This window comes from Arachis stenosperma, chromosome 9, assembly GCF_014773155.1.
Source record: "Arachis stenosperma cultivar V10309 chromosome 9, arast.V10309.gnm1.PFL2, whole genome shotgun sequence".
In the NCBI taxonomy this organism is placed as follows: domain Eukaryota; kingdom Viridiplantae; phylum Streptophyta; class Magnoliopsida; order Fabales; family Fabaceae; genus Arachis; species Arachis stenosperma.
In genome coordinates this window covers 16,002,247-16,026,586 of record NC_080385.1, presented here as the reverse complement: position 1 = coordinate 16,026,586, position 24,340 = coordinate 16,002,247, and the positions used below count along the sequence as shown (strand labels likewise).

Sequence of the window (24,340 nt, the reverse complement as noted above, 5' to 3'; positions counted from 1 at the left end):
GAATATATGTTTGAGATACCTGGGTAGTAGCAAGGGTTGTGGTTCGTCCCACTTGCTCCAGGTCAGAGACTGTGACGCCTGGGTAGTAGCGGTAGTAGTGGTGATTCCACTCACTCCAGGTTGAGCTGTTAAACACCCGCCTGGGTAGTAGCCGCAGTAGTGGTTATTCCACTGGCTCTGGGTTGAGCAGGTAGTAGCAATGGGGTTGTAGCTCAAACCTACTTGCTCCGCGATGGGTGTTTCTGTCCATGGTTAGCTACCAGGACGTGTCGGGTTGGCTATATAACCGACAGATGATATCATCAGCCACTAGGGACAGGCATGCATCATATGCATCTATGTGACATTGTTTGGGTGTGCATATTGTACTTGTTTTTCTAATGTGATTAATTGCTAATTGTTCTACTTGCAATAACTGTTTGTTTGTGCTTGCATCTTTCTATCTGTGTTTGCAACTAGAACTCTGTTGGATTGTGGTGATTTGGTTGAAGGTTGGATTGTTTGGGCCTAGGGCCGTGGTTGGAATGAGATGAACTGATGGTTGATTTCGGTTTTGTGGTTCTGGTTTGGAATAAGATATGAAAGGTTATTTTGGTTCAGTATAGATAACCTTTTTGAAATGCTTTGATGTTTTGAGAATTGAACGGTTCCTCTTTCAGAAAAGATTTCTGACTTTACTTTTATTGTAAACTGTTGTTTTTGATAAGAGGCATAAGATGGTTATTAATCACTGGTACGGTTTATCTTCATGTATCCTATTACAGTAATTCCCAAAAACCCTCTACTGAGAACCCTTTCAAGGATGATGTTCTCACCCCCTACATTTTTCCCCTTTCAGGATTTGGGCGCAGAAGTTATGAAGAGTTTAATTATTTGTTATTGAGATGCTCTGTATTGCTTTAGATTATTATTTTTGTACCCTCGCCTTTATCTTGATATATTCTGTGAGAGGGATAGGAATTGTACTGGATAATGTTTGTAATATTATTTATATATATGTATGTATACATATATGGATGTACTCTTTATGAGTTTCTATAAGTTGTATGGTATGTATGGACGTACGTTGTATGGCGAAAGTATTTTTGGGAATGGTATTGCGGTTTAAAGTTTTTAAACAGGCTCATATTTTAGTATTAAATAGTATAAGTGTCGTCGTAATGTCCGAGCTATCAGAGTTGCGCAGCCGGAAGCGTGAGCTTTGGTAGTTAGAGTGTTACACCTCTTCTCTCCCTATTGATGTTTCTCTCTTATCTGTCGTTCTTCTCTCTCTTCTGTGCATCAATGATGGCTCCTCCTTTTGCTGCCGCGAGCTCCATCTTCTCCTTCCTTCTTTTTCTTCTTCTTTGGGAGGTGTCTGGCTTCAGGAAGTAGCAATTTTGAGTCCTCTATTTTCTGCAACCATAACCTCTTCAACGCTGAGTCCCTTTCTCTTCCAAACATCGTGTCTTCGTCTTCTCCTTCCCTCGGCATCACTACCCTCTTCTTCTCCTCCTGGCGATGCGTCTTTGTAAGCTTCTCCTCCTAGTGCTACTAGAATCGAATTAGTATTCTGTGTTATTTGCAACAAAAATGGTGATTTGAAATCTGATAAATTGATAATTTTTGGTAAAGAATGTTCTAAGAAATTAGAATTTTATTTTGAATCTATGCATGTTTTATTCTTTGATTTGATCTATGTTAGTTTTTTTTTTGTGATTTTGAAGATGACAGTCGTTGGGCTATGATGAGGTGAGATAGGAAGAGAGAGAGAGAGAGAGAGAGAGAGAGAGAGAGAGAGAGAGAGAGAGAGAGAGAGAGAGAGAGAGAGAGAGAGAGAGAGAGAGAGAGAGAGAGAGAGAGAGAGAGAGAGAGAGAGAGAGAGAAGGAAGGAAGGGAAATGGTGCTGCGGTAGTTGTGGTTCACGGCTGATAGAGGTGTTGCAGATAGTGAGTGAGTGAGTTAGAGGATGGGTGAGCGAGAGAAGAGAAGGGGGATCAGGAGTTGTGACACAGAGAAAGAGCTATAGACGAAGAATTGAGGAGGACGAGACTCACCTAGGGTAGTTTGAAAATTTTATGTAATTATTTGGAGTTTGGGTAATTTTGCTTGCAAAAGTCAATTTTACATGGGTATAAATGGTAATTTTCATCTTTTATGGACAGATATGTCAGTGTTTTCAACTTTCATGAATAGAAATGGTAGTTTACTCAATAATAAATTCTAATAACTTTAGCATTAGACTTTTTTCTCTTATAAAATAAAAAAACTTTATTTTCAAAAAAATTATTGAAACTTTAATTTTCGGAATCTAATTTTTTTTGTGGAAGCAAGTTCACAACCATTATCATCGCCTCCAGGAGTACATAGGAGTAGTACACAAGAGTATACATGAATAAGCTGTATTTAACAATGGTGTAATAGGAATGATGCTCTCAACACCTTAATCTTGAATATTGGACAAATAATAAGAATGACTTCTTTAACATCGCCGGCGACAATAACAACTATGATCAAGAGTACATAGAAATAAGCTATATTTAATAGTGATGGAGTAAGAATGGTGCTCCTCAACACAAAAAAAAAAAAAAAAAAACTTAAAATTTGAAGTTAACTAGAAATACCGGTGAAGTTTATAAAATCGAAAAAGCTCTACATTCATGTAAAAATTACATAGATGGTATCCAAGTACCTTCCACTCCATGCATTTTACCTCACCCACACACTCGTTTGTTTTACACGCGCCTCATATAACGTATATAACGTAATCCTTATTTCGCGTGATCAACCTTTCTCAACGTAAACCTTTCTCAACGTAAACCTTTCCATATAACGTAATCCAAGTACCTTCTTCTTCTTCTTCTTCTTCTCTGTTCGCGTTCTTCTTCTTGTTCTTCTAGTTCTTCTTCTTCTTCTTCATGTTCTCCTTCTTCTTCAACCTAATTAAATTCGTTGTTCTCCTCTATTCACATTTTTCTTCTCTGCATTATAGATCTAGATTGACTTCAACGTAATTAGTTTTGTCGTTCATCTTCTTCTTCATTTTCTTCTTCGATCTGCACTTCTGAATTGAAATAATGAATGAATCAACTTCAAATCAGTTGAATGAGTGCGATTTGGAAAATTCTTCCGAAACGTATCAATTTCATGAGGTTTAGATTATTGAATTTTGAATCTAATTTAATGGAATGAAATTGCTAATTTTATTTGAAGTGAATTGAATCTATATCTGAATTGAATTAAATTGAATTGATAATATGTAACTGTGAGTGTGAGTAACTGTGAGTAACTTTTTGGTTCGGTAAGTACTAAAGGGTTAATTCACCATGTGCATGTGTTGGGTTCGGTATGCAGAAAGGAGTAAAAAAAATTAGACGAATATATTCTGTTTTGTACCCTAAGTACTATATAATTCTTTCATCATAATCAAGATTTCGGTTCACCATAATCAAGATATCGGTTCATCGTGCAAAGCAGCTGTGTTGTGGATGAAAATTTTGTCCCAAAGGTGGGAATGATTTTCAAGACACTAGAAGAAGCTGGAAAATTCTACAAACATTATTCCAAACTTACCAGTTTTTCTACAAAAATAAGGAACACGACTCGGGAAGGAGACAAGATTAAGAATCAACTAATTATATGCACCAGAGAGGGGAGGTGGAAATCTAAGATATCTCCAACTTTGAAGACAAACCCTTCCACTGGGTTAAATTGTCCGGCTAGAATTGATGTACACATAATGAAGGATGTTAGTCTTTGGACAATTTTCAAAGCTGTTTTGAATCATTCACATCCTTGTTGTCTAGACCAGGCTGAGATGTTCAAACAACACAGGGAGCTTAGCATGTTCATGCATCACACCATCGAAACCCACGAGTAAGCCAGAATTAGACCGAGCAAAACTTACCAATCATTTGTGGCAGTAGCTGGCAGCCACCGTGAACTAGGTTTTATAGAAAAAGACGCCAGGAATTACATCACAAGGGAAGTACGGAATATTTTTGATGAAGACGATGCCAAAGAATTTGGGAAGTACCTAGTAAGAATAAAAAAGAAGAACCAAAATTTCTTCTTTGAGCTCAACCTTGAAGGCGATCATTGCATTAAACATGCATTCTGGGCTGATGCAAGAAGCAGGGCTGCATTTGATTATTTCAGAGATGTAGTTTCATTTGACACCACCTATAACACAAACAGGTATTCGGTTCATTCATATATATTTTTGATGTTCAGTGCGTGTATATATTTCGGTTCACCACCGTCTGCTTATTTTTTATACAGGTACAATTTGGTTTTATGTTCTTTTGTGGGCTTGAATCACCACAGCCAATCATTCAAATGGATGCGCGCTGATGAAAATGAGGACATCCAATCATTCAAAGGGCTATTTGAGTGTTGGCTACGTTGCATAGGAGGGAAGGCACCAGAAGGTATTATTCTCACCGATCAATGTGCATCAATTTAAAGGGCAATTGAGCTGTGCATGCCAACAACAATTCACCACTGGTGCATCTGGCACATTATGAAGAAGATCCCAAGCAAATTAAATGGATATAAGGGACACAATGAAATTGAACAAGAGATGAGCCATGTTATTTGAAACTCGTACACAAAAGAAGCATTTGACAGAAACTGAATCGATTTTCTCAGAAAGTACGGCATCGGAGGCAACAAGTGGCTTTCAGGTAATTAAGATTTCAATTTGAATTATTTTCATGCTCATATCTTTTTATCCCAAAGCATGCACTATTTTCGGTTCACCACACCTTATGTGTTCGGTTTGGTTTGCAAAGCTGTACGAGGATCGACATATATGGATTCCAGTTTACTTGGATCACCACTTTTGGGCCGGGATGAGAAGCACATAAAGGAGCGAGAGCATGCATTCATTTTTCAACAAGTTTATCACACGGAATAGCTCCTTGAGACAATTCGTGAAGCAATACAACAATTGCCTAGTAAGCAGAGAGAGAATTCGATGCTGCAGATTTTCACACCGTGATACCATGTGCAACAAAATCAGCAATAGAGGCACAGTTTCAGCATGTATATACCCATGAGAAGTTTAGGGAAGTTCAAGCTTAATTGAAAGGTAAAGTGAACTGTATCACAAGATCAATGCATTCCACCCTAGGTTTCACAACATATGAAGTCATAGAGCAGGTTTCCAACTCCACATTCAACAAGTTTGTCATCACCTACGACGCAGTATCACGAGATGTAAATCACCATTGCTTGCTATTTGAGTCTAGGGGCATATTATGCCACCATTTCCTAAGTGTCCTAAGCTTTGAGCGAGTGGATAACATGGCACTGAAATACATATTGGAACACTAGAGCAAGAACACAAAGAGGAGGTACACACACATCAAGAGTAGCCAAGATGAACCTCGACTGGAGCCAAGAAGTAAGAGATTCGACGAATTGGTGTTTCAGTCGCACAATATATGTGAATTTGCATCCGAGTTTGAAGAGTTGACCAGAATTCTGCACCGAGCATTTGACATGGTCATGGTGGAGATGGATAAATATCAAGAGAGAAGCAAAGGAAAAAGTTTGTTAACCCACGAAGAAGCGACATTAAGAATGTGAATGACCTTCAAAGCCCACTACGTGTCAAAAAAAGAGGTCGGCCCAAGAACAGACTTGGATCAAACCTGGAAAAAAAGATCTCAAATGCCATGAAGAAAAAGAAAAAGACAGCTCCAAGCGAGGTAAAATTGACTTGCTTTTGATTAGTTAAAAAATTCAATTGTTCATTTTGCTAATATACAATAAATTATGGCTTTTGTAGTTGAACCTTTTAGATTCCGGATCATCGATTCAGTCAAGCTCCACTCTTTACAATGCGCCAGATATGAATTATCTAAGAGAGGATTGTACAAGTTTTAATTTTTATTAATATAAATTTTTGTTCACCCATGAACAAATTTCGGTTCACCCTGGTTATAGCAGGGTTAATTTCTGAATGTTGTTAGTCTTTAATAAATAGTCACTTTTTTGTGAAATTCTATATTGATATATGCAGTTTTTCAATTCGTCTAGTGTATTGATATATGCAGTTTTTCGATTTGTCTACTGTTCTTAGTCTAGGGTTGATTTCAGGGTTCTGGGTTTAGGATTTAGGATTTAGGGTTTAGGGTTTAGGTTTTAGGGTTTTAGGGGTTAGGCTTTTAGGGTTTAGGGTTCAGAGTTCAGGGTTTAGGGTTTAGGGTTCAGGGTTTAGGATTTAGGGTTCAAGGTTTAAGGTTCAGGGTTTAGGGTTCAGAGTTCAGGGTTTAGGGTTTAAGGTTTAGGGTTTAGGGATTTTGGGTTTAGGGTTTAGGGTTTAGAGGTTTAGGGGTTTAGGATTTTAGGGTTTAGGGTTTAGGGTTTAGGGTTTAGCTTGCCGAATTTCTGTACAGTGTGTTTGCAATTTTTGGTTCGCCCACTGTATTAATTTCAGTTCAGTGTGTTCGTTTAGTGTTCGTAATGTATTGGTAAATACCGTGATTGCAATGAATGAGAACCTAAAACAAAATAGCAGGCAGCCAGTTCCAAGAGATATATAAATTAACATCTCAGATGAGTAATCCATTTTGAATCAAATATAAATATTAACATTAACATTTACATTAATATTGACATATATACATTTGAAGTAACCATTTTTTGCTTTTTAAACAAGTTAAACAAAATATTGTTAATTACAACCAATCAATTATAGTATATTCTATTTACTATCTAAATCCTCATATGTGAATTTACAATAAGAGCTGGAGAGGGCAGCAGATGGCTTTGGGAGTCTTATTGCTTCATATTTCCAAATCACTTGGTCTCTGATTTTGTTCATTTCATGCAACAGAATGTGCAGACCGTATTGGTACCTGAAGCTATCAATCTCTTCCTACATTTCAATTGAAAGGAATTAGTTACATAAGAAATGAACCCAACTGAAATAAGAACAATATCATTCAAAACCCTAATTATACTGTAAAAATGCAATGACAATAACCCTAAACCTTGAACACATTAAATATCAATTAAATAACAACACATTTCATTCAAAGCCTTATTTATACTGTAAAAATGCAATCACAGTAACCCTAAATCCTGAACAAATTAAAAGGAGGTCACCAAACCGAAAAATATTCACTTGGTGAATCAAAATTATAAAAGCCACCGAACCGAACATTGTTTATGTGGTGAATAAATGGTGATCAAATTTCAATCAACAAGAATTAGTATTTTTGCATAGAAAAGAACTATTGAATAGAGTAACAACAAACTTCAAAGCCCTAGTTACACTATCAAATAAGAAAAGAAAGAAGTTTATTAATATAGAAAGTACTTACTTGTGTCCAAGCTTTATATTTATATCTCTTCCCGCTTTTGATTTTTTGTGGGTAAATTGTTTTGAGCTATTTCATCACGTATATTCCACAATCATAGCTAAGCAAGAATTGAGTATAATACGATCAATAGTATACAAAATAAAACACATTAAAAATAGCACCATAGAAGAGAAAGATTCTTACTTTATACGTTGACCATTTAATTGGATATACTCTGCTTCCTTTCCCAGTCCATCCTCCATTAAGGGTTCCGCCCCAGCGTACACCCTCATCTGAAAAATTATTAAACCCTGAAAGAGACAAAAAAAGTAAATAAAGAGAACCAACAATAGTGAGCCAAACTCCTCTCATGTACAGAATAATTTGAATAATTTACAACAGAATAACTTACCACACATTTGTTCAGTTGCACTCTTGATTCAGGTATATCTTTTTTTTGGCTTATTGATAGGTTCAAGGACATAGAATTTTCTTTTGTTGACATCAGCAATCCACAACCACCAATGCCCTCCATTACAAATTGGGATAAATAGCTGAAGTTTCAAAAAATTATAAAATATTTTAGTCGAAACAATAACAAACAAGAGAATTATCAAAGAATTTTTAGAAATTACAACTTACAAATGGATGCGATGCAAGTTTCTTTTTGTCAAAAAACTGGCGGTGGTGGGCATACTGCTCAATATCAAACCTGTAAGCCTTGTTTGTCCTCTTATCAGTGTACTCCACGCCATGTGTTCCCAACATAAAATTTTGCAAAATGAACATCAGTTAAATCACATTTCCACCGAATCGAAGACAATTTATATGCTGAATAAAACATGAAAAACATTCAATCATCAAGAGAAAAGTTTTGTTCATGCAAAAGAACTCAACAGAACAGGAATCAGTAGTGAATAAGAAATTTAGCTTACCACAATATCCAGCGGCACAATATATATTTGTTCCTGATACTGCCGAACTTTGATTTGGTTGAGAATCATGCTATGTATACTGACAACCTACATGAAGAAAAGTTATGAGATATATTGTATAAAAGTGTTTAGAAAAATTATTATTGTTAACACAATTAGGAAAGAATTTACCAAGGCATGGACTTGTTCTTTGGACATTAGAGACATGAAATATTCTCTTAACCCCTCGTAAAGTGCATCATGTTTCAAGACAAATATTGCATCATATTCATTGCTACCATCTCTTGTCTGTTTCACATGTGTCATCCAATGATAACACTTTTCAATCAACTCGTTCGTGATTTTTATCCTTTTCTCCCGGGTTTTGTAAACTTCAGCAGCTGGTAAGGATGGCTCTGAAGTTGTTGCTTCAGCAAATTTTAATGCTGCTGTCACTCCAGAATCTACCACCGCCTCTTTCAAGATTTCAAGCTGTGAAACACTCTCTTGAGAGGACTGAGTTAGTTGAGATGCTGGTGGACTTATTCCAAGGCTAAAGGAAGGCCTTTCATCTTCCTTTTGCCTAGGTTGAGCAGCACTGCAAGATGATAGATATTTAACAATGATATTAAACAAAAATAATATTAATCATTATAGTGAACCAAAATCTAAACAAATAGTGAACCTAAATCTAAACTTATAGTGAACCGAAATGATATTAAAGAAATGCAAGTAACATACCTATCAAATGATGACAAGATTAGAGTTTCTTGTTTTGATTGCCATGCCACTGGAGGTTGTTGGGATTGTTCTTCATCAGAAACTTCATAGACATCGTCATCTTTGAAAAACTCTTCAATAACAGAACTTGTAAGAGACACCGTAACACCCTGTTTTTTGGGTTCTGGATGGCAGCTATAAGAAACATAAGAGAGTCCAAAGACAACAAACATATTGAATTCATTTCTGGTTTCAACTGAACCATAATTAAACCATGTATAAGCAGTAAATATTATCGGTATTTATATAAGCAGTAAAACTTACACATCAACGTGTGCTTCTTGTTCGGATTGCTGCGTTGTTGGTTCTTCGCAGGGTTGTTGTTGCTGTTCCAGAGGTCTGCTGTATTAAACAGTAAACATTTCTATAATTATCCCAAACTATTATCATATTTAACAATGATATTTAACAGAAATGACATCAATCATTATAGTGAACCGAAATCCAAACTTATAGTAAACCTAAATCCAAACTTACAGTGAACCGAAATTATATTAAACAAAAGTGATATTAAAGAATTTTATGCTTACACATTAACAGGTGCTTCTTGTTCTGATTGCTGTGGCACTGGAGGTTCTTGGGATTGTTGCTGTTGTTCTTTGGCAAGACTATTGCATTAAATAGAAAACAGTTCAATAACAACCATTAAAATTAATAAAAAGAATTTTTATGTGAAACTTACTCTTCATTAGAAACTTCATAGACATAGTCATCTTTGAATAAGTCTTCAATTACAGAACTCGTAAGAGACACTGTAACACTCTACTTTTTGGGTTCTGGAGGGCAACTGTAATAAAAAGAAGAGAGTCCAAAGACAAAAACACATTGAATTCATTTCTGGTTTCAACTGAACCATAATTAAACCATGTATAAGTAGTAAATATTGAACAAGATTCTTGTGGTGAATAAATATTTATTAACTTACTCATTATTAGAAGTTTGTTGTGTTTCCTTTTGTGGAGGGACATAGATGAAGTCATCCCTCATCAACTCTTTCTGAACTGAACTTGGAAGAGACAATGCAAGAGGAGGTCTAAGGAATGTAAACAAGGATAAAGTTAATGTTGAATAATTAGAATTTATTTTGAAAAATAGGAATTTGCATATTGAAAAACTCACACTTCCAAAGATTGAGAAGGAGTTTCTTGTTGAAACTCAATGATTTGTAGCTCAGAATTAGGTGTAGCTCTAGTGACATTTAAACACATTTTTCCTGTGATTAATTAAACAAAAATTATTAACTAAATCTAAAAGAGTAACATAAATATTTTTAACTTACAATGGTGGAGTTTTAAAAGTCTTTCCGGGGTATTTTTCTTAAAAAAAGATAACAAATTAAAATTAGAAACCAAGATTAAAAGTAGAGGTCTAGAAACACATTAAATTTATTTTTGGGCTACCACCGAACCAAAAATACAATATGCAGTGAACCAATCTACCTGGTATTGCTCGCGGCATTTACAGAAGGTGTAGAGCTTCCTTGAGTTTGTAAGAGTCACTCTAAGCAAAATAAATAAATATTAGTAATTGAATCTAGAGGAATTAGAAAAGGTTATAGCAAAATTAAGCAAAGAAAGAAAAAGAACTCGGGAATAATAAACTGAATCTTATGTCTGAGAGAATTCATTTTGTGCCTTTAGAGAGTCAAACTGATCCGGAGCAATGTTTGTTGACTGAGCTCCATCATTTCTTTTCTTTGATCTCTTTCCTCTTATCGTCTCCAATGCTCATTTTCTTCTTTCCGCAGCATTATTTTTTGCTTGTTCAGTTCTGAAAGTTCATGAAATAAGTATCAAGGAACGTAATACGTAAGTATTAATAAAAGAAAATATGATTCGAGAAACTTACTCCTTCTCATATTGGACTTGTGTTTTTTCCACCCTTTGCGGTTGTTTTCTTTTAATTACGGGTGTTTTCTCGATTTCATTTTCTCTGGAATACAGATAAACACATCGAATTTATACCGAAGACAAGACACTAACAATAAAGTCAACCAAACTGATAGACACCACCAAACCAAACTAAATTAAAGTGTTAAAATGAAAATTAGAAGCTCACCGAACCGAAATTAATTCATTTGCTGAAGAAAAGGTGATATATATGCAATCAACAAAACGTCTAACAGAAATTACACAATACTTACTGGCTTTCAGATTCGCTTGTGCTCTCTGAATCTATCGGCACAGGATTTGGTTTTTTGGTTTGTTTTTTAACCATCTTCGGTAGTTGTTTTCTGTTCTTTGTTCCGGTTTTTTTATTTCTTCTTCTCTGCAATACATAAGAACAAGTGCATAAAAACAAATTTAAGCAAATACAAATTAAATGAAATCAATATGAAAATTAAACTTACTGGCTTTCAGATTCAGATTCGGAAAGTCTTTCCTCTTCCAAAGAAGAATCCGTCTCGACAATTTTCTTTTTTATTTTCTTTCCTTTTTCTTTCTTGTCCAAGTTACTTGTTTTTGTTTTTTTATTTTTTTTCTTTCTATACAGGAGTTCCTAAAACAGAAACAAGGACTCAATTATTTAATCATCAAGAAAACACATTAACAATTCGGTGAACCAAATGAAACAATCCCACCGAACCGAAAAATGTTCATATGGTGAATAGTACATGACAACTATTTAATCATCAAGAAAAATGTTTCTTAATGCAAAAATATTCAAATGAACAAACTAACAATTGCAAGTAGGAAAAATAAATTAATTATAACCTAAAACAGAAATTTATTTAGTTAGTAGAGTATTTTAAAAGCATTTGAAAGCAAATTTTTGGAAAAATTTTAGTAGAGTATTTATCATTGGTTCTGTTGCTTCGGATGAAATCTGTTCAAGCATCATTTGCCTTGTCCAATAAGCCACCCACGGTGCAGGGGGAGCATCAGGTGCAAACGGGTTGGGGAACTTGGTTTCATGGAAGTATATCAACATTAACACAAAAACATAGCCATCAACAGACTGTTTCTTCTCTTTTCTCTTGTTTTCAACTCCTTTCATCAAGAAGTTGAGAACATGTTTTGCCCAATCCCATTCCTGAATGTTGTCCACATGAAAGATCGGTGGCTTACGGATTGGGGAGGTCACACTTACCGTTGTGGGGAGCAAGAAGCACTTTTGTATGAAGACAACAAAAGTTCTCTTGAATATTTTCTGGTTCTCCTCCCCTTCTACACTCATATCCAGCACATTCCTTGTCTGCTAGATTCAGGTTGTTGTAATCAACTTTATCAAGAAAATAATTTCCTACAATATTTTAATAGCAAAAATCAGTCCAAAATGGCCAGTTTAATTTTCTGGACACCAATAAACTGAAAATAAGTAGTAAGTGGAAAGTGTATTACCTCCGTTGGTTATGTCGAGGGCAGCTGCTACTTTCCGAGGAGTTATGTATATTTTCTCCTGGAGAGTTTTCAAGCATTCTTTCTCTTCATCAAAGCGATCAAGCAATTCTTTCAACAGGGTATTAGAGACGTTCATTTCTGGGACATTTGTCAGGGCACCAAATCCCATTTCTTCTATTATATCTTTCTTTTCTTGACTCATTTTTCTGTACATTGTTGCTATTGCCTTGTTTGGCATCTGCAATAATGAGTATTCTGCAAGTTTTGAAACAGAATGTGATGATATATTTATAATACAAAATAGATATTATTCAAATAAAAGCGGATAAATATATTTAATCTGCTTACGTTATAATGTGCATTCTCCTTCATTATTGCCATTTTCTTATTGTGTTTTGATGTAATGAAAAATTTTGGTCAATACTTCATTGAATACATCAACAAGCACAAACATGTATATCTTAATCAAGTCAATTAAAATGCCACAAGCCACCGAACCGAAACTCATTCATGACCAGAACCAAAATCACAAAGGCCATCGAATTGAAACTCATTCATGCACAGAACCAAAATCACAAAGGCCACTGAACCGAAAAACGTTCATGTGGTTAATAAATGATGATCAACTTTCAATCAACAAGAATAGTATTCCTCCATGCAAAAGAAGTACTGAAGATAGTAACAATCAATTTCAAAACTCTAGTTAAACTATCCACACAAAAAAGAACAACCACATATATCTTAATCAAATCAACATCTTCCAAAAGAAAAGTTTTTAAAATTTCATGAATTAGGTGTTCTTTCAAAATAAAATTTGCGAATTAGCTTCTTTAAACACTCTTACTGAAACTTGATATCTTTCTTTAAGTATCAAGGTTAACTACCATTCGTGCTGAAATCTATCCAATATAATGAGACAATTTGACAGTAGTATAGCTTATCAAAGTGAAAGAGTTGTCTCTAATGTCAATTGTCCTAAACAAAACTCATTTACATCAAGTGTAACTCATGCTTAAAAATTTTGTAGAAAGAGAGATATTGTTTTGTTCTGTTTTGTAATGAAAAATTTTGGTCAATACTTCATTCAATACATCAACAAGCACAAGCATGTATATCTTAATCAAGTCAATAAAAATGCCACAAGCCACCAAACCGAAACTCATTCATGCACAGAACCAAAATCACAAAGGCCACCAAACCGAAAAACGTTCATGTGGTTAATAAATGATGATCAATTTTCAATCAATAAGAATAATATTCTTCCATGCAAAAGAACTGAAGATAGTAACAACCAATTTCAAAGCTCTAGTTAAACTATCCACACCAGTAAGAACAAGCATGTATATCTTAAAGCCCTAGTTACACTATCCACTGAATTGAACGAAAATAACAACAAATTTCATTCCAAGCGTTAGTTACACTGTATAAATCATTCACAATAGTTCCATCTACTAAACGAAGCAAATCAATCCAGTAAAACTAAAACGGAACTAGGAGAAACGCGACATTGCATGATTTCAAATGAACAATAATTTTCTCATATCTTTGGTAGTCTTTGTTGCTGTTTTTATTCGTTTCTGGTTGTTGCTTGCAAAATCTTCTTCTGTTTCTTTTCCAGTAGTGGTTTCTGCAGAGAATGTGATTGAAGTTTGAGTGATGTTGAGAGAGATTCGAAGAGAATGAGTGGTTTCGTGTATTGGTTTTGTGTTGAAGAAGATGTAACATTTTTTCATAATGAAGTGCGAATGAAAGAGGAGGGCTTTCTTTCGTCTGGCGCGTGTTGTCACACGCCATTTAATACGCCTGATTTTATTTGGGCTTGGGCCAACTTGATTATATAGTTATATGGATGTGTAGCAGCTCTGTTATAAATGTTATAAAATTTATAGAGTTTGCAAGGAGTTACGATAAACTTGCCCCAACATAAAAAAAAAAGGTGAGAACCCAATGACATTCAACTTCACGTGAAGTTGATAATTGAGAGTCGTCAAAGGATTTGAATAATTTGAATAAATTTTTATCTGGCGGCTCTCAACTATCAACTTTACATGAAATTAACTGCATTTGAATTAAAAAAAATTCCAAAAATAAAGTTTTAATAATTTTTTTAGAAAAATATATATTTTTTATTTTATAATAAAAAATCCAAGAATATATATATATATATACACAGAAATAACGGCCTCATCTAACGGTAGCAGGTAGCAGGTAGCAGGTTCCAGTGATCGGCGACGGTGAGTGGCGCGTACGGTGGTCCCTCGGACGACGATGTTGGGCGCCACTGTTGGCAAAACCTTGTGCAGAAGGAAATGGAGTCCAAGCAGTTCGAGTGCGCTGTGGTTTTCGTCAGTTCCAAGAACTAAAGCGCCGTTGGAGATGGCTGAAAGAGATGGGGAACTGAGGGTCTTCGTTGTTGCAGGCGAAGTCTCTGGAGACTCCATTGCTTCTCGTGTCATGGCTTCCCTCAAGCTTCTCTCCCCTTTCCCTGTTCGCTTTGCTGGTGTTGGAGGGTAACACCGTTTTCTTCGCTCTTAAATCATCAATAAGAAAAGAAGCAAAGAGAAATTGAAAATGTTCATCTCATAATGATTGATTGTGATCTCTGCAAATCGAGAATTGATGATTGGAGTCATATTGATGAAGAACCTAGAGTTAGTTAGAATTAGTTAAATTTCCTTTTCTAGCTGTTGCTTAGCTTGCATAGTTAGTTACACGATTACATTCTAGGGACTTGTATATAAGCTGACTGTGATTCTGTAATCAGTGAAAGGATTCGTTTTCTCCATTTGTAACTTCGATCACTCTCTTTTCTCTTTGGAAGAACTCATTTTGGAGTTCTGTTAACTTTTATGTTACTATCTATCATTTTGATGTTTATCTATTTCAGGGCTAAGATGTCAAGTGAAGGAATGCAATCTCTTTTTCCCATTGAGGATATCTCGGTCATGGGAATTTGGGAACTACTGCCGCATTTGTATAGAATCCGAGTGAGTGTGTGAATATTATCTTCCTTGCTTTCTTTGCAATAGTCAACATTTCTAGTTAAGAGGGTAGTGTACCCTACCTTTTTATAGTAGCTGAAGTTTTGCTATGACTTTATTAATTTGAATTTTGAAACTTAAGCGCACTAGCCTTCCATCTACTGGGGTATGGGAAGGACAGATGTAAGCAGCCTTATTCTAATAAGCCAATATTAGGTCACAAGGCAGCAAGCATTCTGTTGTGCTAAGGCTCACCCTTATTGATATGAAGTATAATTTTTTAGATTTTTATTTAAAATAAGTAGGACATGTAATTATGTTAGCACTAACTGTTAAGGAATGTTCTTATTCTTTAGAATTTTTTTAGATCAACCTCCTAAAGATGAACATTGAAATTGAGTCCTAGGTTTGTTTGTTGGATTTTGTTATGTAGATGTCATGTATGTGTTAGTGAAAGGAGATATTCAGAACATAAATTTCGATTGCTTATTTAAAATTTTCAGGTGAGATTGAAGGAAACTGTAGAAGCAGCTGCTTCATTTGAGCCTCATGTTGTATTAACCGTAGACTCTAAAGGCTTTTCTTTCCGGTTCTTGAAGCAGCTAAGAGGTACTAATTCCCCTGCCTTGCTGGGAAACTGCTACATTTATATTGTTGACAGTTAAGCTGTATGCAAGTGGGGGAATGGCTTTGCAGCTAGATATAATCAGCAAAAACCACACTGGCCAGTACACTTTCACTATGTAGCACCATCATTCTGGGCATGGAAAGGAGGCGAAGCAAGACTCAGAGGGCTAGCAGAAATTGTAGATCATCTATTGTGCATACTTCCAAATGAAGATAAAATATGTAAATTGAATGGAGTGTCTGCAACCTTTGTTGGCCATCCAGTCCTAGAAGATGTTCTAGAATTGAATTTGGTAAGACTCAATTATTTTGTAGTTTTAATAAAGCTTATTTCTGCTTATCATTAAATTTAAATTAAAACTGTGTTATAATTTATCTTTTCATTGTTCAATCGATCAAAATATATATTTATTCGTCTTTTATATGTGGCAAACCTTGTATTGGATTTTCTCACTGTGCTAAGTCGTTTGGTAAAGTTAAGTTTGTAGTAATTGCTGGATATTTTCACAGAGAAGCAATTACTTAGTCCCTGATTGGAGGGCTGAAGGCAATGCTGAAGATTTCCGAAATAAACATGTGATACCCTCAGGTATGGATAATCAGATGAAGATCCACATGCTCAATATGCTTTTCTCAATTGCTTAGTGTTTGTGGTGCAGGCACATGTAAGGATATTGTTTGATCTTTCACCAATTTTACTTTAAGTCTTTTTCTCAGATAAGTATTTGTTTTTGCTTTCTTTGCAGAAATAAATAGTAGGTGTGAAAGAAAAGGATATAAAAATTGGGTTTTATCATTTAAAAAATGAAAACATGAAAAAAAAAGATAGAAATAAATACGTTATATTTGATAGAATTGGGCTAAAGGTTATTTTTTACAGTCATATATAGTTTTTTTGTTCAGCTTTTGAAATCATATTTTGATGTAAAATCTCATTGATCTTTAACTTCTAAGGAGCCACTGTTATTAGCTTGCTTCCTGGAAGCAGGGTACAAGAAGTCACCCGGATGCTTCCCATCTTTGCAAACACATTGGAACTCCTGAAAGAGACTTTTCCTCAGATGATGACAGTCATTCATGTTGCGCCTAACAAGTATGTGGAAAATTTTATTGCTGAGGCTGTTCATAGATGGCCTCTTCCTTCTGTTTTAATTCCTGGCGGAATGACTCAGCTGAGATATGATGCCTTTAGTGTAAGGTCCCCTTGTACACTCATCTTTTACAAATATGTTGAAGTCGTTGGAATTTGGTTTCATGAACTTATCTTGTAAAGACTTGTTGCAATTTCCAAAACTTGATTCAACAGTTCTATTATATCTTTTATTATATTTATTTTTCTATCAAAAATGGGAAAGAAGAAACAATTCCAGTGTTTCTTTTAGCTCATTGCAGATTCTGACAGAGCCAGCTTTGTCAAATTTGTGTGCAGTATAGAAATACATAAATCTGAACTTGCCTTGGCACCATAATTGGTGACAGCATAGGAAATTTTCAGTTTTGTTCCTGCCAATACAAATTACTGGTAGTTATGCTCAAAATGTTTCCTGAATAATGTTTTCAATCTATTCCTTCTGGGTACTTTCTCATGTTCATCTTATTATTACAATATTACTTTATATTAGACAGGACCATAATAGGATAATTTTCTGAACTTGGAAATGGTTTAAAGCTACAATCAACTAACTATGTGAATATAGATAAATTGATTTTAACAAAGCTTTAATATTCATTTGTTGACCCCATATACCTTACACTTTTTGCCTATAAGGCTGCATTCTTGACTTGTTCCTAGTTAACTTCAGGTAACTGCATTGCAGGCAAGTAGAGTTGCATTATGCACATCTGGGACTGTTGCTGTGGAGCTGCAGCTTGCACGTCTACCTTGTGTTGTTGCATATCGTGCCAATTTTTTGACTGAATGGTATATCAAATACAAAGCTAAGATACAATACATTTCACTTCCCAATATCCTCTTGGATTCAGCTATTATTCCTGAAGCGCTCTTCCGGTCCTGCACACCAGGGAACCTAGCCTTGTTGCTCATGTAAGAATTACACGCAAAATATTTCATATGTGTGATGTGTCTCAAAAGCTTAGTGTATGCTAAAATGCGTGTAAAAATGAAAGCATTGCACTTTACTATTCAGTTGCAAAACAATATTTCTCTGGGACATTTGATGAGGTCTTGGCTCTATACTACAGGAATTTAATACACGATAACAATTTTCGAGAAGAACAAATAGTGGCAGCTGAAAAGTTTGTTAAGCTTCTACTGCCTTCAGAAAGAATACGAGGCAACCTTTCTCAACAAGATTTGATGAGAGCTAATTCTAACTACAGTCCAAGTGTAGTTGCAGCATTGACTATATTGAACTATGGAAAGCCTATATAACAAGTATCTAAGGACATCCAAATATTGAAGGATCTACGACATCAAATTATTTACAACGAAAGTTCAACATTGAGGTGGAGATTGTTACCTAATGTTCCAAACCACATGTAATCTAAAGCACTCGGAAATGCATCAGGTTTTATTTATATTTATAATACATTTTTTAATTATATCAATATGCTTGTTACTGTCTTCTGACCATAATTAGTACACAGAGGTTCCAAATGTTTACAATCATTCATAGAAGTTACTCATCTAAGAAGTTTTGTTCAGTAGATGTGAGATGAATAGCTTATATGGAAAGCTTTTTGTTAGAAAAAAACTAAAACAAACATTTCTTTGACTGTCTTATTTTAGCCATTTCCATAACTCAAGATCATTTGAGAAGAGAGATATGCAAAGACTATCTGTTATCTACTATATCGTAAACACATGTCAGATTTCTTCATTGAACCTGTTGTTTTGGAGGCCAATGGAGTGATACAATCCCTTGCAAGTGATTTTGTTTGAGGTTCAACACTAACTCTTTGATGCTTCCTATTGCATCTAGATGTGAGAGTGAGAGGAGCAAATCTGAGCATATAACCATACATGGATGGTTAGGCTTTAAGTTTTTTAAAATGTCAGATGATCACTTAGATACCTTTCCATTTATGCAATATCTAACTGCTCGGATTTGTTCCTCCCACTCTCGCATAAGCTCACTTTTTGCACTAGATACCGATATGCAAGACTCTTAGATGCCTGGATTAGGCCTATCTTATTCTTGAGATTAAATTTTGAATATTAAACTTGAGATTTGCATCTCAGTTGGCAATCTTCACTCTTGAAGTAAAAATAGAGATATTCCATTATGTACTTGATAGGAACTGGTAATTCTATTGTAGAATAAGTGTATACTATATAGAACTTCCGACAAGAAGCTCATGTTATAGGTTATTTCAAGAAAACAAACATAGAAGAACAAGCATATTCTCTAGGTAGGAGAAGAAAATGAAAAGGTAACAAACAAGATAAGCTGTATACAATCTTCATCAGAAATCATACAACTATTGTCTATTGAATAATTAAAATATGGAAAGGATATTTGAAAACTCTCCACTCTCTTCACTAATCCACTCCTTTTTAGTTATGGAAATTAACTCTTCTAAGTGGAACTAGTTGGGTGTCCTAACACTACTACTTTCCAATTACATGGAAATTTCAAACTGATTTAAAAGCTTTATAGCTTGTTGGACCCATAATCTGGAAGTAACATGCATTCTTAATTTATTATTTATATTTATGTGGTCAACAATACTCCACATTTACTAAACCACAAAGAAATGCGTTTCTGGTTACATTTAGCTCCCTAATGACATCCCTCATATTTATTCTTTCTCTCGGAGATTCAACTGAGCAAGCTAGTCCAATTTTGATTAGAGAAAATACACACGACACTATGTTGCCTTCTTTTTCTGCTAATGGTTTCTCTAATTGTTTCAGTAGAAAGGTTGAGTCCACAATCTCCAAAAGCTTCTCTGGATATGCCCTTTCCACATAGTTATGAAGATTGTCACCGTCTTCAAAAAATTCTTCCGTGGGTCTTCTGCCAGTTAGCATTTCCAATACTAGAATCCCGAAAGAATATACATCACCTTGTGTTGACACCTCAGAACCTATTCCATACTCTGAACACGTTGATTATGGTCAATGATTAGCGATATAACATACCAACAATAATACAACAAGCATAAAATTCCATTCTAGAAAAGAATGGTCTAAAACTCCTGTTTTTTTTAGAAAAGGAAATGTTAGAATTTAAAGTTTTCAGGTAATGATCATACCTGGAGGAGCATATCCAATGGTCCCTTTGAATCCACTTGTGCTGGATTGGTTATGAGAGGAGCCATTTATTGTTGAGAGAATCCTTGCTAATCCAAAATCAGTCACATGAGCTACCATGTCATCATCAAGAAGGACATTGCTTGGCTTTATATCACAATGAACAATAGGTTGTTCACACTCATAGTGAAGATAATGTAACGCTGAAGCTATATCTATAAGAATATTTAATCTGTGAGCAAGGTCCAAAGTATGTGTTCGATCTGCAGTTTCACCTTGTGGATGCAGCCACTTTTCTAAGCTTCCATTAGACATGTACTCAAAAACTAGTGCTTTGAATTCTTCCCCGCGATAATCTATGCTTGAGCAGCATGTAAGAATCTTCACAAGGTTTCGATGTCTAATAACTCTTAGTGCATTGCATTCAGTGACGAAACTCTTATGAGCTCCTCTCCTTTGAAGGTTGATCACCTTTATGGCAACGACCCTGTCTTCTGATTTTAGGAATCCTGTGTACACAGAACCAAAACTCCCAGAACCAATCAAATTGTTGGTAGAAAACCTTTCTGTAGCAGCATATAAGCTTTGGTACGACACTATCGAGCTCTGGTCTGTTGTTTTTGATATCAAAGATGATAGTTGCTTTTGCCTCCTACTCCAACATATAGTAAGAATTGACAACAGTAGAAGACAAATGACCACACAAATTATGATTCTCACTAGCTTCAAGTTATGCTGCTTTTTTTGTTGGTTAGTATTGGGGCATGGTGGCAGGTGGAGCTTTGAGATGCCCCCACAAAGCTTCTTGTTGCCTGCTATTGATATTGCACTTGTATTCTTGAAAACTCCTTCTGTTGGTACCTTGCCATCCAATTTATTGAAAGACAAATTTAAGTATGTTAGTAGAGAAAGGCTCTGCAATGCTGTTGGAATCGATCCAGACAATTTGTTTTGTGATAGATCCAATTGGATAAGGCTCTTTAATGAAGCAATTGATGGAGGTATTGTCCCATTGAAGGAATTCCCCTGTAAGTTTAGGTATTCCAAATTTATACACTCTCCTATGGTTGTGGGAATCTCTCCAAACAGATCATTTTTAGATAGATCCAAAGTGCCAAGGTTATTAAGGGTTCCTACCTCGACGGGTAGAGTGCCAGAAAATGAGTTATGAGATAAGTTCAACAATGTTGACAAGGTGAAAAGGCTGAATACCTCCAAGGGTATAGCACCACTAAGATTGTTCCCTGAAAGTTCCAGGTATTGTAACTTTTGCCAATTTCCAACTATGGGTGGAATTTTTCCTTCCAACTTGTTGTTTGAAATGCTTATTTGAAGCAATTGAGTAAGATTACCCAAGGAGCTAGGTATCTGTCCTGATAGTTTGTTTATCCCCAAACCTAACAGTTGGAGCTTATGAAGCTTCCCAAAAGTATTTGGAACAGTCCCAGTAAATTGATTGTATTCTAGAACCAAGGCAATTAAATTTATGTAATTTCCTATAGATTCAGGAATAGTTCCATATATCTGGTTATCACCAAGATATAGTCGAATGAGTTGGGTTGACAAATTACCTATGGAGTTGGGCAAAGGACCCCCAAATTTGTTGGTTGACAAAATCAAATTTTCCAATTTGGTACAATTTACCAAAGATGTAGTAAAATCCAAGTCATTATCTGAACCATTGCCTAGATTATTATAATTTAAGTTTAGCCAGTGAAGGTCTTTCAACATTCCTAGAATTGGAACTTGTCCAACAAAACTGTTAACACCAATATCAAATACTTGAAGTAAAGATGCATTTGTGATGGAAGTTGGGATAGGACCTGACATTTGATTTGCTCCAATGCCAAACACCTGCAGATTGGTGAGGGTGGAGAACATGTTGGCTGGAAGGGAGCCGTGAAATTGGTTTTCTGCAGCTGTGATGAAAAAGAGAGATGACATATTGTAAAGTGAAGCAGGAAGCGTACCGGACAATTTGTTTCCAGGTACTGCAAAAACTGACAAGTTTCTAAGTTGTCCCATTTCTTCTGGTAAATTGCCCTCCAAGTTATTATAGGCCAGAGAGAGAACATCAAGAGAAGAAATATTCCACATGGTAGGTGGGATTTGTCCGGAGAAATTATTTGTGAAAAGATTCAGCTTTTCAAGCTTCCTTAGTGATCCAATCTCTATTGGTATTTTGCCATGGAGATTGTTGCTTGACACATTTAAGTGCCTTAGATCAGAGCAATTTGTCAATTTGATAGGAAACTCCCCTGTTAGTATGTTGTTTGAGAGTGAGAGTTGTTGTAATCTGAACAAACGACCCAACTCCGTTGGAATTTCTCCATAGAAGCTATTGTTTTGGAGGTAAAGGTTTCTCAAAAAGGAGAGATTGCCCATATAAGGCGATATAATCCCACGCAAATCAGATCTTTTAAGATTCAACATTACAACCCTTTGATGTTTGGTGCTGCATGTGACTCCATGCCAGTTACAAAAGTGGGTAGAGGTGTTCCATGATGTCAAAACTCCGTGTGGGTCATCAGATATTGATTCTTTGAACTTAAGCAATGCCATGAAATCAGTATCATTTCCCAAGGTGGCGGTGGCGGCGGCGGCTGTTGTAAGCTGTAGCCACACTAAGTATACATAAAAGAGAAGGGAAGCATGGAAGAGGTACATGGACCAGATTGGATATGGGGTGGAAACAAGAGGCATTGTTTTGTTGGAAAACTTGGCTTTAGATAGAGCGAAATGTTGTAATGCTGTTATATATAGAAAATAATAGCTAGGGTGGTCTGCATGAAATATAGAAGGAAGTTTCATGTGAACGATTCTTGTGTAATTTTCAAAGACTTCAACTAAAGATGGATTAAAAAAATTGAAACTTAAGCAGGAGCTTCTTAGTACCTTTGACTTTGAGTTTATAATTGGATAAAAATTTAAAATTCACTTATCCATATGGAATCAGAAAAACCAGAATTTTTTAATGGGAATTCACTCAATTCAGTAGCTTCATTGACCTATTTCACGTAGTGTGTGTACTTGTAGGTAACGACAGCTTTCTTGGACTGCTGTTAATTTCTGAAATATGTGGGATTCCCTATCTAGTTTGTTGCATTATTATTGCAATCTGTCGTTGAATTCATTTGTTGCTTTCGCAATCAGAAAGCAACTACCAAATACCATTGACTTTCTCTTCAAGTATTGGATTTAATTATGTCGAAGGATATCTTATAAAAAGAAAATATGGGTTCCGTATCAGCTACTAACACTCATTTCTTTTTGGCCCGTCGAATTATTAACTCACTTGTATGAATGGAGTCGATTGACAACAGCATGGATGCCGAGTATCCTGGGTGATTGTGGAGAATTTATGCATTTGATCAAATTGTTGTATCGAATTATTAACACCTCATTTCTCTCTCTCCCCTTTTTTTTTAATTAATGTTGTGGTTATCTCAAAGTTGCAACTAGAAGCTTGCCCTCATTAATGTTCTAATGCAGCACCATAAAAGTGAGTACGACAACGCGTTTTTGGGACGTTTAGTTGTGGAAAACGCAGCCCTGGATAGTCCATCCATGCCGTGCATTATGGGCATATCAAGTATGCATCGCCAATGAGCTTTGGCTCTAATGGCATATCTCCCCCTCCCTATCTCAAAAGTTTAGGGTTCAAACCCTAAAGAATGCAATTGAGAAAAAATGTGATAAAATATGTAAAGAGTGTGTGGGTGTGTTGTGTACCTAAGATTGGGGGTTGTCTAATTCACCGACAAAAAAAAAAAGTATGCATCAAAATCTAAAACTAGGTTACTTTTTCCACTTTTTGTTGCTTATACCGTGTTCACATAGTTCTTTCCTCTATTGGACAGGAAATAAGACTATAAGTTCAAATGAATTTCCAATTATTTTGTTTCTTTGGCGTATAGTTTAAATTATAATAAAATTAAGCGGCCAAATAAATTTTAAACCAAGTCCAATCAAGTAGGACTGCACATAAATCGAATAATATCCGCATATTCGCGGTAATTATTTGCATTCGATTCAAATTTTGCGGATATTATCCGATTCGCAGAGTCATCGAATCGGCGGATCGGATCGGATTGCGGATTCGACAGTGATATCGGCGGATCCGATCCACAAATCCGTATATCCACACATCACATATAAATAACATAGTTTAAGAGATATAAATTTTAGT

General features: G+C 35.5%; 2 protein-coding genes across 2 annotated transcripts; one reads left to right on the top strand and one right to left on the bottom strand.

Moving 5' to 3' along the window:
- The first annotated feature begins 14,527 nt into the window (after window positions 1-14,527).
- On the top strand, window positions 14,528-19,579 carry LOC130950593 (probable lipid-A-disaccharide synthase, mitochondrial). Its single transcript, XM_057879144.1, has 8 exons — window positions 14,528-14,837; window positions 15,215-15,314; window positions 15,812-15,917; window positions 16,005-16,228; window positions 16,446-16,524; window positions 16,890-17,128; window positions 17,753-17,979; window positions 18,138-19,579. Exons 1-8 carry the CDS (start codon window positions 14,596-14,598, stop codon window positions 18,325-18,327), a joined length of 1,407 nt encoding a protein of 468 aa, XP_057735127.1. The 5' UTR covers window positions 14,528-14,595; the 3' UTR covers window positions 18,328-19,579.
- On the bottom strand, window positions 19,335-22,864 carry LOC130950592 (probable LRR receptor-like serine/threonine-protein kinase At3g47570). Its single transcript, XM_057879143.1, has 2 exons — window positions 20,154-22,864; window positions 19,335-19,997 (listed from the first exon to the last, which is right to left on the bottom strand). Exons 1-2 carry the CDS (start codon window positions 22,852-22,854, stop codon window positions 19,618-19,620), a joined length of 3,081 nt encoding a protein of 1,026 aa, XP_057735126.1. The 5' UTR covers window positions 22,855-22,864; the 3' UTR covers window positions 19,335-19,617.
- Window positions 22,865-24,340: the final 1,476 nt, after the last annotated feature.

Excerpts from the sequence above, each read along its gene's own strand:
- LOC130950593 (XM_057879144.1), top strand. The coding sequence starts at position 14,596 with ATGTTGGGCGCCACTGTTGGCAAAACCTTGTGCAGAAGGAAATGGAGT. Across the intron at positions 15,918-16,004 it reads GTTCTTGAAGCAGCTAAGAG|CTAGATATAATCAGCAAAAA; the intron begins GTACTAATTCCC and ends ATGGCTTTGCAG. Across the intron at positions 17,980-18,137 it reads AACCTAGCCTTGTTGCTCAT|GAATTTAATACACGATAACA; the intron begins GTAAGAATTACA and ends TCTATACTACAG.
- LOC130950592 (XM_057879143.1), bottom strand. The coding sequence starts at position 22,854 with ATGCCTCTTGTTTCCACCCCATATCCAATCTGGTCCATGTACCTCTTC. Across the intron at positions 19,998-20,153 it reads CATTGGATATGCTCCTCCAG|AGTATGGAATAGGTTCTGAG; the intron begins GTATGATCATTA and ends CAACGTGTTCAG.